The following is a 22,139-nucleotide window of genomic DNA, read 5'->3' on the forward strand; positions in this document are numbered from 1 at the left end:
ATCTTTACAGCTGGATCAATAAACAACATCATAATAGGTGGAGAAAAGATTGAAGTTATCAACGCTCATGAAAGCACCAATCAAGAAATCAAATGTAGTGCACTGGGCAAATCTAATGCAAAAGACCTCTTTAAAGTGTTAAAGAGCAAAGATATCTCTTTTAGGACCAAGTTGTGCCTGACCTGAACCTGGACAGTGAATAAGGAAGTCTAGAGAAGAATCCATGCATTTGAATTGTGGTGTGGCAAAGAATATTGAATGTACCAAGGACTGCCAGAAAAACCAACAAATCTGTCTTGGAAGAAGTACAGCCCAAATGCTCCTTAGAAGCAAAGATGGTGTACTCAAGTACTTTGCACATGTTATCAAGAGACATCAATCCCTGGAAAAAGGACTTCATGCTTGGTAAAGTAGAGGCTCAGCATAAAAGAGGAAGACCTCTAATGAGAAAGATTGACACAGTGGCTGCAATAATGGGCTTATACATAAAAGCAATTTGAGGATAGGGCAGGGGTTTGCTCTGAGTTAGAACTGACTGAACAACGATGTAGTTTTATCAAGACAGAAACTGACAGAGTACCATGAAGTTTACATTTAAACCAGGTTTTCACAGAAACCTAGCATATGTCTTAAAAGTTTCACACTGCAACTCTAGATGCAGTATAGATAATGTCAAGAACTGATGGACCTCATGATTCAAGACAAAATATTTTGAGTATCAGTTAATTCTTAAGATTAAAAAAAAAAAAAAATTGTTTCAAGTGAACCACTGCTCCGGTGTGAAAGTGTAATCTTCTGACACGCCAAACCAAAACCAAGCCAACTTTGACTCTTAGGAACTCTATGTGGGGTTCCTGAGACTAAATCTTTACAGCAGCAGACAGCTTTATCTTTCTCTGAGGAGTGCCTGGTAGATTTGAACCAGTGACTTTGTGGTTAGCAGTCCAATGCCTAGCAACTTTTGAAATCTCTCAATCCTTGAATTGCTTGAGTGAAACTTGTGCTGTTAGTGAATCAACCTTGTCACCAGTGATTTCAAAGTTCTTAACACAGAGAGGTTCTAAGAGTCTTCCATCCTAAGAGCCTATGTACTTGTCTTTCCTGCTCCCTTATCGCCTACCCCACCCTTTTCACCTTTCTCAAATAGCTTAGCAAATGGCATGGATAGACAAACTGGTATTTATGACTTCTTTTTGGAAAAGAAGGGGTCTTCTTGTCAAGAATTAGCGCCTACAAAACAGAATAATCTGCCTATGTATACTTTTCAATAAAATAATTCCCACCTCAGTAAATTTACATCTCAAAGATGGCAGCTTTTGTAATTTACCAGTTTAGCTCTTTGTGGAGAAGTGTCTAGCTCAGCCAGGGAACACCTTAGCTTGTAGGTTCCGGGTGTTCAGAGCTTTTAAACAGTCTCTCACTGTCCTCATATCTAATGCCAGTGACATTTTTTTAAAGGGAAAGTATTCTTGACACAGAAACAAATTAATAGTTGCTTGTTCTTTCTAATGTTTCACTATTTTCCCAATGGGTTCCTGAATTTTAGCAAAAATGATCCTACCCATCACCCTTCTTCCCCAATCATCCCACCCACTCCAAATAATATCCCAGTAATACCTAACACAACACATATGCTACACTGGAAAAATGCGGTTTACACTATCGGGAAGAAGGCTGTGGGTTGAAGAGATGCTCTTTGAAGAGTTGCAGTCTCCTTTACTCACCCACACACCCACTCTGCAGATTTGTTCTTCACAGAAGCCCTTTTTCATCTCTCAGCAAGGTTCAAATTGGATTTCCTTGAAACACTAGTTCCATGGCCCTCCACTGGGATGGGTGTGCAGTGTCTGCATGAAAGCACTTGGACTGTTAAAAGGCACAAAACTATACAAGGTCTTCAAAGGACATTTCTCAAGCTACTTCTATGGTATCAAGACAAGTTAGAACTTCTCCCTTCCCCTCTTTAAACTCACAGTCATGTGACAGGGGCTGGGACTCAGTATAGTTAATTCTTGTCATCTTTTTTATCATCTTCCTCCAAGGGATAGGAATACCACGCCAGCCTTTCCTCACAGAAGGATGGCACAACCTTTGACCCTTGACATTGGTTTTCTTGTCAGGAACCAGGTCAGCCTCATCAGAGATTTTGCATTTCATAAGGAAAATGAACTCTCCACTGAAGTCTATAGCTCCAAAAGTCTGCTCTGACTCCAAAACCCAGGATGAGTTTCTTGGCTTTTCTTATGGCTTTTTTCCTTTTTTTTGGTTTACTTTCCTCTCCCTTGTCTTCAGCATCAAAACCAGCTTTGTACTTTCTATTCTTTGATTTATCTATTATCTGTGACTGTAAGCTCAGCAATGAGGTATGGGCAATCCAGGTTCTCTTCTGGCTCCCACATGTTGTCTACTGAGAAACCCTCCCATTTAAGGCAGACTGCACTTTGATTTACCCTTTACTACTCAACCAACAGGAGTCCTGGTGTGGCACTGTGGGCTAATGTGCCAGACTGCAAAGCCGTTTGAACTGCAAGGTCGGCAGTTCAAGCTCACCAGCTGCTCCTTGGAAACCCTGTACAGGGTTGCTATGGGTCGTAATCGACTCTACAGCACTTAACAACAACAACAAAAACTCAACCAACAATGTAAAGAAAACAAAAAATCCTCACCACTGGACCAATGAACAGCATTCTTATCAACAGAGAAAAGATTGAAGTTGTCAAGGATTTCATTCTTCTTGTATCAACTATCAACACTCATGGAAGCAGCAGTCAAGAAATCAAACGACGTATTGCATTAGGCAAATCTGCTGCACAAGACTTTTTTAAAGTGTTGAAGAGCAAAGATGTTAGCTTGAGGACTAAGGTGCACCTGACTCAAGCCATGATATTTTCAATAATCTCATATACATGCGAAAGCAGAACAGTGAATAAGGAAGACGGTAGAAGAATTGATGCCTTTGAGTTATGGTGTTGGAGGAGAATATTGAAAGTGCCATGGGCTGCCAAAAGAACTAACAGATCTGTGTTGGAAGAAGTGCAGCCAGAATTCTCCTTGGAAGCCAGGATGGCCAAACTTCATCTCTCATGCTTTGGACATACTGTCGGAGGGACCAGGTACTGGAGAAGAATATCATGTTTGGTAAGGTGGAGGGTCAGAGAAAAAGAGGAAAACCCCTAGCGAGATGGATTGGCAAAGTGGCCGCATCGATGGACTCAAGTGTGGCAACAATAGTTGAGGTTGGTCCAGGATTGGACAGTGTTTTGTTCTGTTGTTTATAGGGTCGCTATGAGTCGGTACTGACTAAATGGCACCTAACAACAACAACTCTGGTTGAGTAATTGCTACGAATTGGGCTGATAATCTCAAGGTCAGCAATTTGAAACTACCAGCGGTTCGCAGGAGAGAGATGAGGCTTTCTGCTCCCGTAAAGATTTACAGCCTTGAAAACCCTATGCAGGATTGCTATGGGTCGAAATAGACTCAACAGCACTTAACAACAACTCTTCCACCACATATTCCTGTACCTCATCTTCTAGTACCTCCTTGCACTTTCTTCTTGTTTTGTTTTCCCCCCATCATGCCTGCCCACTTTCTGGTGTAAAGTGTGCTGCTCAGAGCAGCACCCAAAAGCCTGAAGAGAATGAGTTCTGTGTTCCTGGTGCTCACTGCTTCTGTCCTGCTTGGGGAGTGGTGTCCACAAAATAAGTCAAGTGGCTACGATTGAGCCCCTCACTGAAACTATGTATCTTGAGCCCTGGCCGACAGCCATCTCCTCTGCTGAATAAAAGAGTCTCACCCCACCCTAAGTTTTCTGCAGGTTTGAGAGGTTGCCTGGTTAAGGTAGTTCTGGATAATTAAATGCTTACTTAACCGTTAAGTGCTGAAATGTTTTGCTGAGCCATCATCGGAATGGGATCAAGTGGTTCTTAAAGTGTTGGAATTCTGATTGATGGCCAGTTTCTTTGCTTGGAACTGAGAACTGGAGGGGAATTACCCAGAAGAGACCCTGGAATTCCCTTTCTTAAAGAAGACCTTGAAGGTCATTTGCCTGCTTCTTATAGTTTCCAAACCCTGTGGAATATTTCCTATGTGCTAGGCGCAGGGTTGGATTCTGTTACTTACCAACACACTTGAACTTCATCCCTTTTGTAGATGGAGAGATAGGGATACAGGATGGCTGGGATTCAGTCTAGATACTTTCCAGACCTGAAGGGTGGTCGAGGGCCATAGTCTCAGGTTACTCCAGTCTCTTTCTGACCAGTAAACCCGGTCCTTTATTTTTAAATTAAATGATTTTGCATTTTGTTGTACATTTTCTCCTACTCTATCTAGGATCTTCTACTGTGATCTCTTTTAGAGCAGTTGGTAGTGTTAGCCAGGCATCTTCTGGTTGACGTTCACATGTTCAATTAGTTCATAAGTCCAATTCCTATCATTCTTCTTTCTTCTATACATGGGGAGACCAATAGCTGGTTCTTCATATTTTTGCAGTTTCTTTATGTCTAAATGCATCAGATGGGTACTGGGCAGGTTCACAGAAAATAGATTGAGGTCCAATAACAAGGGTGCCTATGAAAAATAACCCATGATTTTTACTTGTTTTCTTTCAGGAACAGTTTACCTCGATCATGCGGGAGCCACGGTGTTCCCCCAGAGCCAGCTCACAAGCTTCACAGATGATCTCCTGAAAAACGTTTATGGTACGGTAGAACACACCAGAATGAAATTCTGCACTGAGTCTTATTAGTTAGCTAGATTCATTTAGTAAATGATATAGTGTTTAATAAATAGTCTGGGACTAGCCTGAGCCCACAAAGCTATGTAAACCCCATGTTGGAGGAGAACTGACAGGTACCCAGGGATCCCTCAGTCTCACACAGGCTGCTGAGACAGGAAGAACTGCCTGGGGACACACAGGCTACTGCCAGAATAGAGTCACTGTGAGGAGGGGCACAGAGGTGTAGGGTGAAGCATTTGGGGACGTTGACCCAGCAGGAGGGCTGGAAGAGCGTTCACTCACAAATAGTTTTTGAGCCACCATGGTTTGTGGGTGGAGTCTCTGAGTTGCAAAAATGGCTAAATGCTCAAAGGTTGGCAGTTTAAACCCACTCATGGACACCTGGAAAAGACCTACAGGAAAAATACAAATCAACATAGGCAGACCGACTGTTACTACAAGAACAAGCAAGTTGCTTACCCAGGAGACATCAAGGCAAGTGGTCGGGTCCCCTCAGTGTAAACCCCCTTCCAAGACTAAGACTTAATATGAATACATGCTCTGATTGGTGACCTCACTCGTCACCGATAAGGGGAAGTGAGAGGTAAATAACAATGAAGCTTTAAGCTAAGCCCTACAATGTTCAATAGACTCCTGTGAACCAGGTTGGTCAGCAGTGTGGCAAGACCTGGGGACTCTTGGGCCCAGAGTCAGTGACATAGCCACAGAGGACTAGAGTGGAGAGTGAAGCGTCCAGCTGATAAGAAGAGAGGGCATATGCATAAGAACACCCACACTTGCAGATAATATCCACTTATCCTGGCTTCAGTGACTAGATGATCAGAGCTCAACCAGAAGTAAAAAGAAGAGAAAAAAAAAAGTATTCTCATACAATTTGATGAACTTGACCTACACCTATGGAAGCAGTAGCTCAAAAGAGGGAACAAGTCCTAACAGCAAGAATCATTCCCACACACAGAGTAGACAGGGATGGGCAGCTTGGACATTGGCTACTCAAAATGGGGGGTGGGGGGCTACAAAGGCAAGAAGTGACTGGCTTACAAGCTTTCAAGAGGGACCCTAGATCCAGAGGGCCTGGAGGAAGGTAGAATCTCCAGTGAGTAGTAATCAATCTATCTAGGCGGGGCTGATGCAATGAAATGCAGACGGGTCTTTTGTGATACAATAGTGAATAATTGTTATCAGGACTGATTGTGAGGGTTGGAAATGTAAAGGTAGACGTTTTATAGCAAGAAGGGGAGTGATTAACTTTTCAGTCTAGGAGTGGAGGTCCCTAGGACCATCAAGGGAGAAGAGCAGAGAGCGGGACCCTACCCAGAGAAGCAGTGACACCTGAAATGGAGGCAGAGATGATGACATGGAGCGATGGAGCAGCTGGAGACTTTAGATCCAGAGAGGGAGAGCGACTGTGTGCTGAAGACCTGGGGGTTACGGGGAAAGGATTGCAGGGTATACCCTTTGGTTGGTTGATGATGCATGGAGGGATTGTAACCATGGTAATGAGACGTAATGAGACGTTATATGATAGAATGAATGTAAAACTAATGTTCTCCCATGTAAACTATCACATAATTCACAATAAAACATTTAAGAAAAAAAAAAATTCAAAAAAAAAAAAAAAAGTAATGTTTCTTAGATTAGATGAATACTAACAGCAAAATGGCTTTTGAAAGTCTTTCTACATTGAAGCACAACATTATTAGTAACTAAGAAGAAGACTTTATTGATGTTTTTGGCCTTCTTTTCCATTAATTAATATTGCATTTTCAGAAGAGTTATTGATATAGGCTCATAAATACGAATTACCATGATATTGTAACTAAAATGCCAGAAAATTTGACAAAACCACTGACTATAAAGACACTGGTAGCAACAAGAATAGCCATGTATGCAGATGAAACCAAATGATAGGAATTGTCGGTGTGATTGGGTAAAATGACACTTGTGACCACAGCCCATTAAAAAGTTTTAAAAAGTACATTGGCATAGACTTAGCATTGTACGAATATTGATGCATACAAGCTGGGCTTATGAAAACTGTTTTGATCATTATAACAAACCACAGGGAGTTTTAGAAACAATACATTTCTGCATAAAAATTTTATAGACAGTCATTTTGTGTCATTGGTACATACAGTCCACACTCCCAACCCCACAACCCTCTAGTGACCTACTGTCTAAGGGATTCCTCTCCAGGCAGCATGGCTTCAGCATGCAAGCCCTTAGCCCCAGTCAGACCGCCTTGATTCTAGACAATCCTGTTATGCTACACAAAGGGGATTGGATCTTAGCGGCTCTGTACAGTCAGCAGATGTTTAAAATCTGGGGAAGAGTCTTCAGGGAAAATGCCAATAAGGACTTTATCTGATCTTAATTTAATCCATGGTTTTCCTAGAGACCTGCAATTCTCCTTTAGGGTTTATAAGAATCCTCACCATGGAAAAGGTGCCAGCCTGCGAGATTGCAGGCGGCTATAGTGGTGCAGGTCTAAGAACCAAGGGGATGAAAGGCAACAAGAAAGTGTACAGGGGGTGAGGACAAGGGACAGCTGTAGCTTCAGTGATCAGAAATCCAGCAGTATAGTATATTTGCGGGGAAAATATTGAAAACAAGAAAGGCCCAGTCTGAACTTGTGCATGTAGTCCTGCTCCTGAGAAGTACGGGGGCCCAGCGCCTGCAGGTCAGAACCTGCGACGGTTCTGTCCTCATGTCTCAGGCCTGGGTTTAACGGAGGTGATCGAACTCTGGGTCACATTCAGAGGGGACATGAGGATTGCACAACTAGAAATCAACAGAGACCACTGAAATTGGGAGACCATAGACTTGTGAGAGGTCCCTGAGTGGCACAAGTGGTTAAGTGCTGGCCTACGAACTTGAAGAGTCCATGGAAGTGGTGCCATGGACTTACGGCCTGGTGACCTGCTTCCACAGAGATTACAGCCATGGGGTGTCCATGAGCTGGGATAGACTCAGTGCCAAAGGGGTAGCCTTGGGAGTGGGGGCTAAGGGAAGACCTGAGGGTCCCCTTCACAGATGTGAAGGTGTGTTTTTCAGGAACAGACGAGGAGCAGTAGTGGGGACTCAGATTGAGTAGTGCTCAAGTTCTGTCTCATAGTTGGAGGACAGGGCAGCCTCCTGAGGTTGTGGACTGACTTCTCTGGAGTTAGTGACCACTGGTACCTGCTGAGGAACTTGAAGCAAAGTTACTTGTGCTGGCTTGGCTGCCTCTGAGCTGACCCCCAGCTCTAATAGCCTCATTCCTAGACCCCAATGAAGGGAAGTGTTTTTTCTGGTTGTTTTTTTCCTAATTGTTTGAGTTATATTTTAGGTATAATAAAATTGAGTTATTTCAGATGTACAATTCAGTGATTTTTTTTTTTTTTTAGTCACTTTACTGAGTGCTGCAAACATTGCCATAAAGCACTTAGAACATTTTCATTCCCCAAGTAAGACCCCTCAGGCCCATTCACAGTGAATCTCCATCTTATTTTCTGTCACTGTACAATTGCCTTTTCTGGACTTTCTTATAAATGGAACCATACAAAAAGTAGTGGCTTATGTCTGCCTTATTGCACTTAACATACATTTTTTGAAGTTGTGTGGTGCTGTCAGATAAACATTGGACTGCTATCTACAAGGCTGGAGTTTTAAACCCACCAGCCACTCCTTAGAAACTGTATACAGAATCACCATGAGTTGGAGCCAACTCCGCCACACCTAACAAAAACAACAGTTACATCCATGACACAGTATGTGTCAGTAGTTTGTTCCTTTTTATTACTAAGTAATAATCTATTGTATGGAACGACTGTATTTTCTATTTATTCACCAATTAATGAACATTTAAGTTGTTTCCAGAGTTTGACTATTGTGAATAATACTTCTCTGAATATTTGTGTGTGGACATATATTTTCATTTCTTTGTTGTTAATGCCGTTGAGTTGGTTCTGACTCATAGTGACTGTGTATAGGGCTTCCAAGGCTGGATGTCTTCATGGGAACAGAAAGCTTCATCTTTCTCCTATAGAGCAGCCAGTGGGTTTAGACAGTTGCCCTTGTGGTTAGCAGTCCAGGACGTATCCTACAGTGCCACCAACGCTCCCCTTTCATTTCTTTAGGAGTGAAATTTTTGGGTCATATGGTAGATTGTTAAATGTCTTGTTTTGTTTTTCATTGTGATTGACTTTTAGAGAAATGGATGAAAAAGTTTCTGAAGAAACACGAATGAAGAGACCATAAGTAGTGACTTGACAGTGCTTTCTTTGTAACCTTCCAGGTAACCCTCACAGCCAGAACATCAGCAGCAAGCTCACCCTTGACACTGTGGACCAGGTGCGCTACAGGTGAGAGACAGGGATGCCAACTGATACCAGCCAGCACTCCTGTGTGGACGGACTTCATTCCTCTCTTCCTCTCACCTGCATGTGTTCCACAAAGGTTCTGAATCAGTTTCAGGAAAATCACTAGCAGCTCAGGAGGCTAGGAAGGTGAGAGTGAGCAGGTGCAGAGCAGGAAGACAAAAGAATAGGTGGGCGGCTCTGTAGGTAGTGTTCTTCTGGGTGCTTCTGGATTGAGGCCAGAGTTTCTGGGAACAGGGTGACAGAGGGCCCTAGCTTTTGAAGTCTCATTTTCCGAAAGAAGAAAAACAACTTTTCTTACTTTTGTTTTTCCATAAGATGGTTCACTAGGCATCCTGTCTTGTTTTCATGTCTTTTTTCCTTCCTACTAGTATTTGGGGGTTAAACAGCTCTTTACAATTTTCTATATGCTCTAATAACTTCTCAGCAAATGATTTCCAGATAGTAACTAAAGTTATTTGAATCAATACAGTTTCAAACTATTACCAATTTGAAAGTGACTCCGTTTAGCTACAGAGTTATCTGAATTAAAAACAATGTGAATTTTCTTCAATAGTTAATACTGTAGCCATGCAGATAAAATTCAAAGTACATAATTTGTCAGTTAGAATAATAGAAATGCTTTTCTGTTAGTAGAATGCAAAGACTTACCTAAACTAAATAATGAAATTCCTTTACCAAATTTAAAATTAAAATAAAACCAGTGGGAAACAGCCTGAAGACTTTATACTTGTTATAATAGAGCTGGGTGTTTTATACTAAGGTTAAGGAAGCTATGGATTTTTGTCACTTCCAAATGAAGGTGGAGATTTGGGTGACAAGGTAATCTTGCCAATTTGGCATCCATTTGTCATTCTCCCCTTCCTGTGTCCAACTCTAACTTCGCATTCGTGGCAAAACCTATCAGATTTGTTTCTTCAAGCTATTAATGTAGAGAAGGATCCCTGGGTGGTACAAATAGTTGGTGGTTTGAGCCCACCCAAGGAGCTCTGGTAGCGTAGTGGTTACAAATTGGGCTGCGAACCTTCAGTTCAGCAGTTTGAAATTATCAGCTGTTCCATGGGAGAAAGATGAGGCTTTCTGCAACTATAAAGATTTACAGCCCTCGGAAACCCTGTACAGGGTCTCTATGAGTCGGAACCAACTCTACATCACATAACAACAACAAATGTGCTTTGGAAAAAGTCCTGGAGATCTGCTTCCATAAATATTACACCCAAGCAAACCCTAAGGCATGCAGTTCTACTCAGTAACATATGGGGTCACCATGAGTTTTTTATTAAGTATTTATTATGATTTTTCTTAAGGTGATTGTTGTTAAGTGCCATTGAGTGGTTCCAACTCAGCGACCCTGTGTAGGGTTTCTGAGGAGTAGCTGGTGCATTTGAACCACCAACCTTGCAGTCCAGTGCATTATCCCAGGTAGCGAGATCATATAAAGCTACCTCCAAACATTAAACCCAAGAATGAGAGCCAGCGTTGTCCATGGTGCCGTTCTTCCTCCAGGGTCCTGGCACACTTCCACACCTCTCCAGATGACTACAGTGTGATTTTCACCTCTGGGAGCACAGCTGCTCTGAAGCTGGTGGCCGAGGCCTTTCCATGGGAGCCCCAGAGCCCCGAGAACACCGGGAGCCGGTTCTGCTACCTTACCGACAACCACACCTCCGTGGTGGGCATGAGGGAGGTTACCAGAGCCATGAAGGTCACTTCCATCCCCGTCAGACCAGAGGATCTGCAGCTAGTGGAGACTCGGGGTGCTGCTGCCCACGGCTCTGATGGCCAGGCCCTCCATCTCTTCTGCTACCCAGCTCAGAGTAACTTTTCCGGAACCAGATACCCACTTTGTTGGATAGAAGGAATCAAATCTGGGCGGATGTGCCCTGTGGATGCTCCTGGGAAGTGGTTTGTGCTGCTCGACGCGGCCTCCTACGTGAGCACATCGCCTTTGGACCTGTCTGTGCACCAGGCTGACTTTGTCTCCGTCTCCTTTTATAAGATCTTTGGATTCCCCACCGGCTTAGGGGCTCTGCTGGTGAATAATCATGTGGCGCCTCTGCTGAGGAAATCCTACTTTGGAGGAGGCACAGCCGCTGGATACCTTGCAGGTGAAGACTTCTACGTCCCGAGACAGTCGGTGGCTGAAAGGTAACTCCATGATGATGGAAGGGTAAGGGGCAAGTCTGAGTCAAGGGGATCAGGGAGTGGAGCATTGCTGGCAAAGACAGAGGCCAGTGTCTGGTCAGTTCTGAGAAGCCGAGGACCCTGCAGCATGAAGAAAGTGGGGTGAACTCTGCTCACTCCTGGGCGTCTCCCTGGTTGTGGAGAAACAGGACCTACTGTTAGCAGGAGAGGTGAAAGTCCTTCACAGCTGTGAGGAGGGTGGGCCTCCAGGCTTTTGTCCCACACCACAGACAAGAGATTGTTGTGTTGTTAAGTGCCATCCAGTCAATTAGGAATCATAGTGAGCCTGTCTGTATAGGGTGCCAGCAAGTAAAGCAGTGGTTTCAAAAGAATGCCCCTCCTGATGTGCATGTCCATGTCAGTTGATGCATAGTCTCTTTGCCGGCCCCTAGCTGCTCCTTGACAACTGAGACCATGAATAAAACCACCTGTGTGAGCCCCACTTTGAGTTCCAGAGCAAGTGTGAGGGCAGGCCCGTGTGCACTTACTGTTCTCCAGCGCTTCCCAGAGGCTGGGACTGGGAGTTTATCACCCTGATGATGGCTGAAAAGGGCCCAGGGCATAAGGGACCCCCTCCACACACAGATTCAAGGGCCCTGCTGATTGTGGTATACAGTGCAGGCCTAGAGCTGGACCTTTGGGGTGAACCCTGGCTCCAACACAAACCAGCTGTGGGGACAGGGACCTGTGATTTGGCTTCTCTGCACCTTATTGTCCTTTCCTGTCACATGGGGATAATGATGCCATCCTTTTAACGCTAACCTAGGGCCAGGAGAGAGTAGGCATTCAGTACATGTTGTGAGGCTTTTTGATGTCTCTTATTTAGGACTCTCCAGAGTGGGAAGGGTTCTAAGCAGGAAGACTTTTAAACCCAAGGGTGATGATTTAGCATGTAATAAAACAAAGTGAGTAAAAGGATGACAAGTACAATATAATATAAATGGAAAGCAGGATAAAATTTCACCTCAAAGTAATTTGGCCAACAGGGCACCAGAAACTGATAGAAGTGGGGCAGCTCATTAGCGGGCCGGCAGGGGTGAGGTGGGGATGGGCAGGGTACAGAGGGAGGCCTGGCCTCCTTCCTTTGATTGAACGTTGATTACCTTTCACAGGTACCATATCAGGATCCCCACCAAATGGCATACATTCATTCACTATTATGAGCCTAGTTTTTGTCTTGTGAACTTAGGACCAGAACTTAGGACCAGAACTTAGGTAATAAATAAGAAGCTTTATTACCCAACCCAAAGGTTTATTGCACATATCCTGGACCAGGTTTTTAACCTTTTGTTTTTTTATAACCCAGTGAGATACAACTCTTGATAGAAATAACAACAAAAGCCCCTCCCTTTTTATTCTAAGAAAGAGCCTACCAATTAATTCTTGATGAATAAATAGTTATTATTGATCAATTAATAATACAAGTCATTATTAGGTAATGTTTAACTTAGTAATTGGTAGATCACTGTAGAACTGATTCACTATTCATTGATTCCATGTCTATTAATTAACATTAGTCTTAAAACATTTGCAGTTACAATGCTTGGAGTTAATTCTATTCTTAGAATCTTAAAACAAAAGCACCATCTTCCTGTTGGAATTTTCAGCCTGCTGTGGCTACTGTTGTGGCCCCTCCGTCACTTGCTTGCTCGCTGCAGCCTTGGCTCGCTCATCCCTGCAGTCTGCTCTTTCCCAGCAGTCAGTGGGGTCTTGTTAGATCCTGGGTCCCATCTTGTCATCCTCTTGCTCAGAGTTCTCAGGCTGCTTCTCATCTCATTCAGAGCAGGCACCAAAGGTCCTGCTGTGTCAGCAAGGTCCTTCTTGATGGGACTGTGCAGTCCTCTGCTCCTCAGACCCACCTCCTCCCACCTTACGCCTTGTCGCTCTGCCCTGTTCCCAGCAGCTCTCCAGTGGGGTCAGCATCTCTGCTCACCCTCTCTGGATGCTGTTTCTCTCACACATCCACCCGCCCTCTTCCTTACTTCTACCGGGTCTCTGTTCACTGAGCAGAAATCTTGTCTAAGCAGCTGCCACCCCTTCTATTCCTCCTGAGTGCACCACCACCACCTGGCACGTTATTAATGGGCTTTCTGTATGTCTGTCTCTTGTTTCTTTGCAGGACTTCGAATTGGTTCCTTCTCATTAGAGTCCTTGCTGTGAATTTGCATTTCCACTACATATAAATTGAATCAGAATCTACAGTATAACAAGATCTCCAGGTGATCGATGCAAATTACCTGAGTATCTTGTTAAAATGTAGATTCTGATTCAGAGTTCAGGCAGTCCCCAGGATACAAACAAGATCAGATCTTAAGTAAATCTTTAATTTGGATTTGTAGGTAAGTCAGAACAGGTGTATATGGTTTTTATTTAACCTTACTTCAGTCAGGGCAAGAAAGGAGACCTGGTGGTGCTGTAGGATAGTGGACTGCTAACTGCTTGGTCAGCAGTTCAAGCCCAATAGCCGCTCTGCAGGAGCATGGTAAGGCTTTCTGCTCCCGTGAAGATGTACAGCCTAGGAGACTCTATAAGGGGCCCTAAGAATCAGAATTGACTCAGTGACAGTGGGCTTGGGTTTAGTACAAGAAAAAACTCAGTCTTTTCAGTGATTTAAAAGCTCTGAGTGCAGCAAGTTGAGGTGGTTGCAATGAATTTGTTGCTAATAGCCATTGGTGTAATCATGTCAAAGTGAGACCAAATTTGCCTAACATGAAAGGGCAGGTCTGAGTGTTCCATAAATCCCACACAGTATGAGATCTTTATTGATTTTGATGAAATGAATAACTATAAAATGCAAACATAATGAATACTTTGACAATCAGGAAGGCATGCACCTGCTATGTTAGTGAGAGCTGTGTAATTTTTTCCAAAGGCCACAGTTTCATGGACTTTGACACTCTCTTGTTACAGACCTCAGAGCTGCAGGGTTTAATCACTAAATTGATGCCCTATCAGCAGTGCCCTCTTGTGGTCAATGAGGATCATTGCAAGATCCTAAGATTTTTGTCAAGCCCAAAGTGACTACAACAAGGGACTGAGATACAGCAATGATTGTGAAGATCACACAGGACTGGACAGTGTTTTGTTCTGTTGTACACAGGGTCATTATGAGTAAGAAACAACTTGATGGTACTTAACAACAAAGTCTTCCTGAAGCAGCAAACAATTCCTTGGCTCTCTTTAGTATTTCAAGTGACCGTTTTTTCCCTAAGGGCCACAGGCTTGAAGGAGTCCTGGTATGCTGCTGGTGTGTTAATGCACTGAACTTGAAAGTCATTTGAACCTCAAGGTCGGTGGCTTAAGCTCCTTGGAAACCCTTATACAGGGTGGCTATGGGTTGGAACTGACGCTATGGCACTTAACAACAACAGGCTTGAAAATCTACTCTGCAAATATGGGTTGTCATGAATCAGAATGCACTCAGCAACTAGCAACAACTAACAACAACAACAACATCACCACTTCTAGCCTCTCCTAGGAGGCTTGAAGCAGTCGGTTAGGGCTGAGGCAGCCAGATGGATATTGGAGTGAGGGGGAGAGCAGAGGGAAGGGATAGATTGTGATTTCCCTGAAAATCAAAATCCCATTGCTGCTGCAGTTGAGTCGGTTCCGTCTCATAGTGACCTTGTACAGGGCTTCTGAGGCTGTAAATCTTTATGGGAACAGAAAGCCTCATCTTTCTCCCACAGGGTGGCTGGTGGGCTTGAATTGCCAACCTGTGGTTAGCAGTCCAGTGCTTATCCTGCACAGCCACCATGCTCCCCCAGATCCCATTGTATATCATAAAAGGCCCACTTACCACGTTACAGGTTTGAAGATGGCACCATCTCCTTCCTTGATGTGATCGCACTGAAACATGGATTTGATGCCCTGGACCGCCTCACAGGTCAGTGACACTTCCATCTGCCTGGGATTTACTCTGTTGCCCGGATTCTTGAAGGAGCAGTGGCCTAGCACTGATTCAAATGAGCTAGAGGGACCTGGGGAAGTGACTGGACATGAGATGCACTTGAATCGGATTCTAATAATTTCAAAATGACTTCTGAGAGCAAGGGGCTGAGGTGGTTTTAAAATGTTTGTTTATAGGTGAGAGTCCACAGCAGGAGCTCACCAGCCCTTCTCTTTCCCTGTGGATCCCCTTCCCCAGGAGCTGTGTGTTGAGTCCGCTTTGCCCCTGAAAAAGCTCAAACACAGAGAGGTTAAGTGCCTTCCCCAGGTTGCTGGCAGCCAGTGGGCTGGGATTTAAACCCTCAGATCTCCACTGCTGTGGTCAGTTTGATTCCTGTGTATTTCATCTGGTGATACCCATGTGTATTGTTGCTGTTGTTGTTAAGTGCCATAGAGTCAGTTCTGACTGATAGCGACCCTGCATAGGGTTTCTAAGGAGCGACTGGTGATCTTGAACCACTTTGCAGTCCAGCACATTAACCCACAGCACCACACTAGAACTCCCATCCATGTGTAGAGTCACATTTTATGATGTTTAAAAGGTGTTTGCAATGAAGAAATCATTGATCTTGCAAAATTCTATCATGTGATCTCTAGCATAATGTCTGTCACCAAGGCCATATTTTCCAACTACTGATTCTTCCTCTTTATTTCCAACCTTTGCATTCCAATCACCAGTAATTATCAATATATCTTGATTGCATGTTTGATCAATTACAGACTGAAGAATTTGGTGGAATTCTTTAATTTCATCGTCACTGGCTTTAGTAATTGGTACGTAAATTTAGTAGTTGTGGTATTGTGGTCTTCTTTGCAGACTAGAGATATTATCACAGACAGCATTGTACTACTTCAAGATACATCTTGAAATGTTCTTCTTAACGATGAATGCGATGTCATTCCTCTTGAATTTTGTCATTCTTGGCATAGTAAACCATATGATTGATTATCTGATTCAAAATGGTTAGGGCTAATCTATTGCCTGATGTAGCACTGTGGGTTTATGCACCAGAATGCGAAGCCGTTTGAACTGCAAGGTTGGTGGTTCAAGCTCACCAGTTGCTCCTCAGAAACCCTATATAGGGTTAGAATTGACTCACTGGCGCTTAACAACAACAATCCATTTCATTTCCCTAATCCTGGTGTGCTGATGTGGGTTAATGTACTGGATTGCAAAGTCGGTTTGAACCACAAGGTCTGCCATTCAAGCTCATCAGCCACTCCTCGGAAACCCTATACAGGGTTGCTCTGAGTTGGAACCTATTTACTGGCACTTAATAACAACAACAATGCCCAGGATATCAATCTTTATGCGTTCCATTTCATTTTGGCCAACTTCCAATTTTTATAGATTCATTCTTCATCCATTCCATGTTCCCAATCATTAATAGATGTTCGCAGCTGTTTCTCTTCATTTTGAGTTGTGCCCATCAGCAAATGAAGGTTCCCAAAACTTTGCTTCAGGTCATTATGGATACTCAACTTTGAGGAGGCAACTCCTCCCCAGTCATATTTTGTGTGCCTTCCAACCTGAGGGGTTTCTCTTCTGGCGCTATATCTGACAATGTTCTGCTGCTCTCCATAAGGTTTTCATTTTCAACAATGGATCTGGTGATGTTGTGTTGCTGCTCAGAAGGTTTTCAGTGGGCAAACATCCAGAAATAGTCTGCCTCGCCTTCTTCCTTGTCTTAGCCTCAAAGCTTTACTGAAACCTTTTCACCATGGTGACCTTGCTGGTTTTTAAAATACGAGTGACGTACTTCCAGTATCCCAGCAACACGCAAGCCACCACAGTGCGGCAAACTGACAGACAGGTGGTGGGAATGCTTATTGTTAAAGTGCTGTCAAGTCAGTTCTGACTCATAGCAACCCTGTATGGGATTTCTGAGGAGTGGGTTCGAACCTCCAACCTTATAGTTAGCAGTCCAGTGCTTAGTCTTACAGTCCCACACCAGGAGGTAACATTATATAAAAACAGAGAGTGGCAAGAGTTTATAAGAAATAATTCAACAGCAGTAACAATACTGTTCAGTACCAAAGACCTGGACATTTATGTGAGGGCACTGGTGTTACTGAGGCCCAGTTTTGCTTGTTCTAATGTTCTCCTTTTTTTTCGTATGTAAAGTCCATGATTTTATTGTAACAGTTCATAATTATTTCTGAGGTGGGATGGAGAATATAAAGCAACACACCTTTACCTTGGCGAAGTACACCTACGCTGCCCTGTCCTCTCTCCAGTACCCCAATGGAGCCCCTGTGGTGAGGATTTACAGTGACTCTGAGTTCTGCAGCCCCGATATTCAGGGTCCAGTCATCAACTTCAACGTGCTGGATGAGCAGGGGGACATTATTGGTTACTCCCAGGTGGGTTTCTTTTCATCTTGCTGATCTGTCTACAACAGAATTGGTCTCACCTGGACCCCCAAAGCCTTACCCAGCCTTGAGGTGCACAGTAAGACCCTAGGCTCTTGAGGTACCTGGGAGGAAGCACTCTGGAGCCCCTTACCCACAGCCTCTGTACTGTCATTTACAGAGTTATCACACACATGGCAAGTTAATTTTTGAGCTCTCTTAACTCAGCCTACCAGCTGCCACTCAGCTGATCCTGCTGGGTCCCCATGTGTATCACAATAGAGTTGTGCTCCATGAAGGTTCCAATGGCTGATTATTAGGAAGTAGATCTCTCGGCCTTTCTTCTGCGGTGTCGCTTCCCCCTGAGTTTAGCCGGAGCCACCAGCCCCTTGGGAAATAGAGTCCTTGTCCCACAGCCAGAGGAACTGGGGCTAGCATCCTTTGGTACCCTGAGCTCCTGAGCTCTGAGCCGTTGCAAAGAAAGCACACAGCCTCCAGAGGGCAGTAAGAAGCTTTGGAACTTCTGAATGGAACCGCAGTTCTGCAGTTCAGCACCACCTTAGGAAATCTTGAAAAGCAAAGCTGTAACAGAGCATCAACACCAATAACACTTGGTATGAGGGGGCTTCAGAAAGTTCATGGCAAAATTGAATGAAAAGATAATGGAGTTTTCCCACCATTGTTTCGAAGTCTCCTCACATTCCAGCCTATGAGCTGCGGCTGGTGATGCTCTGCTGATCAAAGCTCCGTGGTATTGGATGCCATGAAGCTGCCCCAGGTCCCCAGACCACTAAAATTTGTCCTTGCAACATGTGGACTCTTAACTTGGAATTTGGGCTGAAGCTGAATTTGGTATTTTCACTTTTCTCAAACATACATGTATAATCAAAGTGGATAAAAATTATACATACCCAGTATTTTTCACTAATAGTTAGTTCCTCCATATAAGTAACACCATACACATACAGTGGGTGGAAATCATGAAGTTTTGTTAAAAAGTTCTGGTGTAGTGCACCCATGCATATGTTGTGCATGCCTCGTGACATTTCCAGAAGTGAATTTCGACCTCATTCAATAGTCCAAAAATGTTACTTTTAGTCATAGTTGTATAATAAAGGTAAAAGCCGTGGTCAAGCAGTCATGGAATGAGTTTGGTAGTATCTCAGTAATAGAAAAATAGCAATTGAAGCTGTGTATTTGCTCTGGGGCAGTTCACATCTGGGCCTTGTGGCCACTCTACACCCAGCTACATCACTACAGACAAGTGGAGGGCTGGGTGAGGGATGTCAGCGGGGTGGCCACAGCCTGAACTGGTCCCGTGGTAGGTTCTGTGGTGCCGGCTCCATGTGAGGCTAGTAGGCAGGATGATGAGGGTGTGGGCACGCACTGTTCCAGCCACATGGGGTCCCTGGTAGCCAGATGGACCTGTTTCATCAGAGCAAGGGATATGTGATCCCTCTGTGCCCACCACATCCATTCAAGCAGGACATTGAAATGATGTGGTAGCTGGACAGCAGGGTGGGATACATGTATCTATCATGGCCTCAATTGGTATGATGTGTTTACGAAAGTAATGATGCATGGTATAAAAACCATGTGACTCATACATTATTTACATAAAATTACTGTATATGTATATATTTCTCAGTAACATTTTATAAATTACATTTAATAAACTCCTGATACATCATGCCATTTTAGAGCAAAATACCAAGCTCATATTTTCATTTAATTTTAGGAAACAAAGATCCAAATTCTGGTCTAAAATCTTGGCAGGCACTCAGAGTAAAAGTAGATTATTTCTCACACAGATTTTCTATCATATTCAATTTGCAGGTGGATAAAATGGCCAGTCTTTACAACATCCAAGTGCGAACTGGCTGCTTCTGTAACACTGGAGCTTGCCAGAGACACCTCGGGATAAGCGATGAGATGGTCAAGAAGCATCTGCAGGTTGGTTCTGCACCAGGGACCCAAACCCAATGGTGCCACATCATAGCAACTGGTACCTGGTTGCATGCCTAGGGTTCTGTGGGCTTCTTCCTGTTAGCCTGGTGTGTATGCACAAATGAAAGGGTGCCTTCATTTCCTAGGCCTGCCACAACAAAAGTACCACATGCTAGGTGACTTACAATAGAGACTTATTCTCTCTCCCGTCTAGAGGCCAGAAGTCCAAGTTCAAGGTGTCAGCAGAGCTGTGCTCTTGGGGCAAATCCTCTCCTGGCTTCTGGTGGCTTTTTGGCTTGTGGATGCATAACTTTAATCTCTGCATCCTTCTTCACATGGCTGTGTGTCTTCTCCTGTACAGTCTCTTGTAAGGATTCCTGTTATTAGATTTAAAGCCTACCTGGTTAATCCAGGATTTAAGCTCATTTCAAAATCCTCAACTTAATTGTACATGTAAAAAAAAAAAAAAAATCCCATCTCCAATTAAGGTCACATTGACTGGTTCTGGGGATTAGGTCGTGGACCTATCTTTTGGAGGGACCACCACTCAACCGACAACAAAGGAGCCAACAAAAATGAAAAACATTGCAAAATATTATCTATATGAGAGGCTTCCAAAAGTTCATGCAATTGAAAGACAATGGTATTTTTCCATGAACTATTTCAAGCTCCCCTTGTATAGAACTTTTGGATTAATTTTTTTTTTTTCCCTTTGGGAGCAAAGACTTAAACGTAGGAGGAGTGTTATGAAGGGCATGTAAGATTGTGGGAGTACATGCAGCGGGCACTTGATGAGCTCAGCCCTACTGAGGAACCCTGGTGGCACAGCTGGTTAAGCAGTGGGCTGCTCCTCAGGAGAAAGATGAGGGTGCCAGTTTCTGTAAAGATTTAGTCTCAGAAACCCTCTGGAACAGTTACTCTGTCCTGTGGGGTATCTAAGACTGGAATGGGCTAGGTGACAGTGGGTTCGGACAGAATCTCTAAACTGAAGCTAGTGTACCACTGGGTTAGTGTGGACTGGAGATGCCCCAGCAGCTAGCTCTCTGCCTCTCTGACTCCCCTTCCCCATTTCCCCCCTGACCTGAGCTTTTTCATTCCATGGGTCAGCCTCTTTTGTGTCTTAATAGTTTGAGTAGTAAAAAACTCTCATTTATTTCTGAATAGTTAGGGTTTTTTGTTTTGTTTTGTTTTTTTTTGACATGAATATACAGCAATATATTTTCTCACAGTTCAGGAGTTAGAAGTGTGAATTCAGGATGCCTGCTGTAGGGAAACCCTTTGTTCCTCTATAGGCGCTGGAGAGAAATCCGTGCCTCTTGTCCATTGTCATCTTCAGGCGACTTGGTGTTTTTCTTCCCTTGTCTCTACTGCTTGATTAATAATGCTCTTTTAAATTTTAAAAGAGATTCATTTAAGACACATCCTACACAAATACTCCCATTATTAACTTGACAAAGAAAACCCATATCCAACTGAGGTTGCAAACACTGTTTTTCAAGAGGGGGCAGCGAGAACACAATTCAATGCACAACATCCAGTGTCTCCCATCACCTGGGTATTGTAGTTGTTATTGTTAAATGTTGTGGAGTTGGTTCTGACTCATAGATAAAGAATTCCCAAGGACATTGTAGTAGCAGACACAAAACCATTCTCATGTCAAAGATTGTTGCTGATGTTCTTAAGTGCCCTCCAGTTAGTTCTAATTCCCAGTGACCCTGTATAGGGTTTCTGAGGAGCGGCTGGTGCATTTGAACCATCACCTTACAGTTCAAATTGACCTTGCGGTCCAGTGCTTATCCTACAGCACCACACCAGGACTCCATGTAGAAGATCAGTACACACTGTTTTCACCCATCTTATTATATATTTCTGAATAGTTTTAAACTTGAATTTATTTTAGTTGCCACTGTAGTGCTGTAGGATAAACACTAGACTGCTAACCACAAGGTAGGCAGTTCAAACCCACCAGCCACTCCTTGGAAATCTTATACAGGGTTGCTTTGAGTTAGAACCAACTCGATGACATTTAACAACAAAAACAAAAAATACTATGTGGAATCCGTGTTATGCCCCAAACTGGAGTTTATTTTTTAAAATAAGAGAAAGCGCCTCAGAGCATAAATAAGTGCAGGTTCAGCTATAACAATGGACCCTTTGGAATGTCGTGGTCCATCTTCTTGGTGACTGGTCTGGACTCGGCACTGGGGGGAGGTGGGGGGTCCAGGCAGCCTGAACCACCATACTGGCCACTCTCCTTCCTTCCAAAAAGGGGCACGTTGGCCTTGGGCTGGTCACTCAAGGGCCAGTATCTCTGTCTGGCCCTCTTGTCAAGGGGCAGCTCTCAGGGAATGTGGGCCTCCCTTCTGTATTCTAAGAGCGGCTACAGGGAATGTCCAGAAGCTGTTTCTCCCAGTGCCTGGGTAGTTGGCTTATTTTCTTAGTGCTGCTATGATAGAAATATCACAAGTAGATGGTTTTAAAGAACAGAACTTTATTTTCTCATAGTTCAGGAGGCTGTTGTTAAGTGCCATCAAGTCAGTTCCAACTCATGGTGGTTATGTGCTGTGGAGTTGGTTCTAACTCACAGTGACCCTGTATAGGGTTTCCGAGGT

General features: G+C 43.8%; 1 protein-coding gene across 1 annotated transcript in view; it reads left to right on the forward strand.

The window, feature by feature from the left end:
• The window catches only part of MOCOS (molybdenum cofactor sulfurase), a 75,721-nt gene that overhangs the window by 7,338 nt on the left and 46,244 nt on the right, over positions 1-22,139 (forward strand). The window contains exons 2-7 of the mRNA XM_006835137.1: positions 4,611-4,700; positions 9,015-9,081; positions 10,603-11,244; positions 15,090-15,166; positions 17,393-17,592; positions 19,417-19,533. Of these exons, the coding sequence (XP_006835200.1) occupies positions 4,611-4,700; positions 9,015-9,081; positions 10,603-11,244; positions 15,090-15,166; positions 17,393-17,592; positions 19,417-19,533 (1,193 nt within the window). The remainder of the gene's footprint in view (positions 1-4,610; positions 4,701-9,014; positions 9,082-10,602; positions 11,245-15,089; positions 15,167-17,392; positions 17,593-19,416; positions 19,534-22,139) is intronic.

The sequence above is a fragment of the Chrysochloris asiatica genome, unplaced genomic scaffold (genome assembly GCF_000296735.1).
Source record: "Chrysochloris asiatica unplaced genomic scaffold, ChrAsi1.0 scaffold00015, whole genome shotgun sequence".
Classification (NCBI taxonomy): Eukaryota; Metazoa; Chordata; class Mammalia; order Afrosoricida; family Chrysochloridae; genus Chrysochloris; species Chrysochloris asiatica.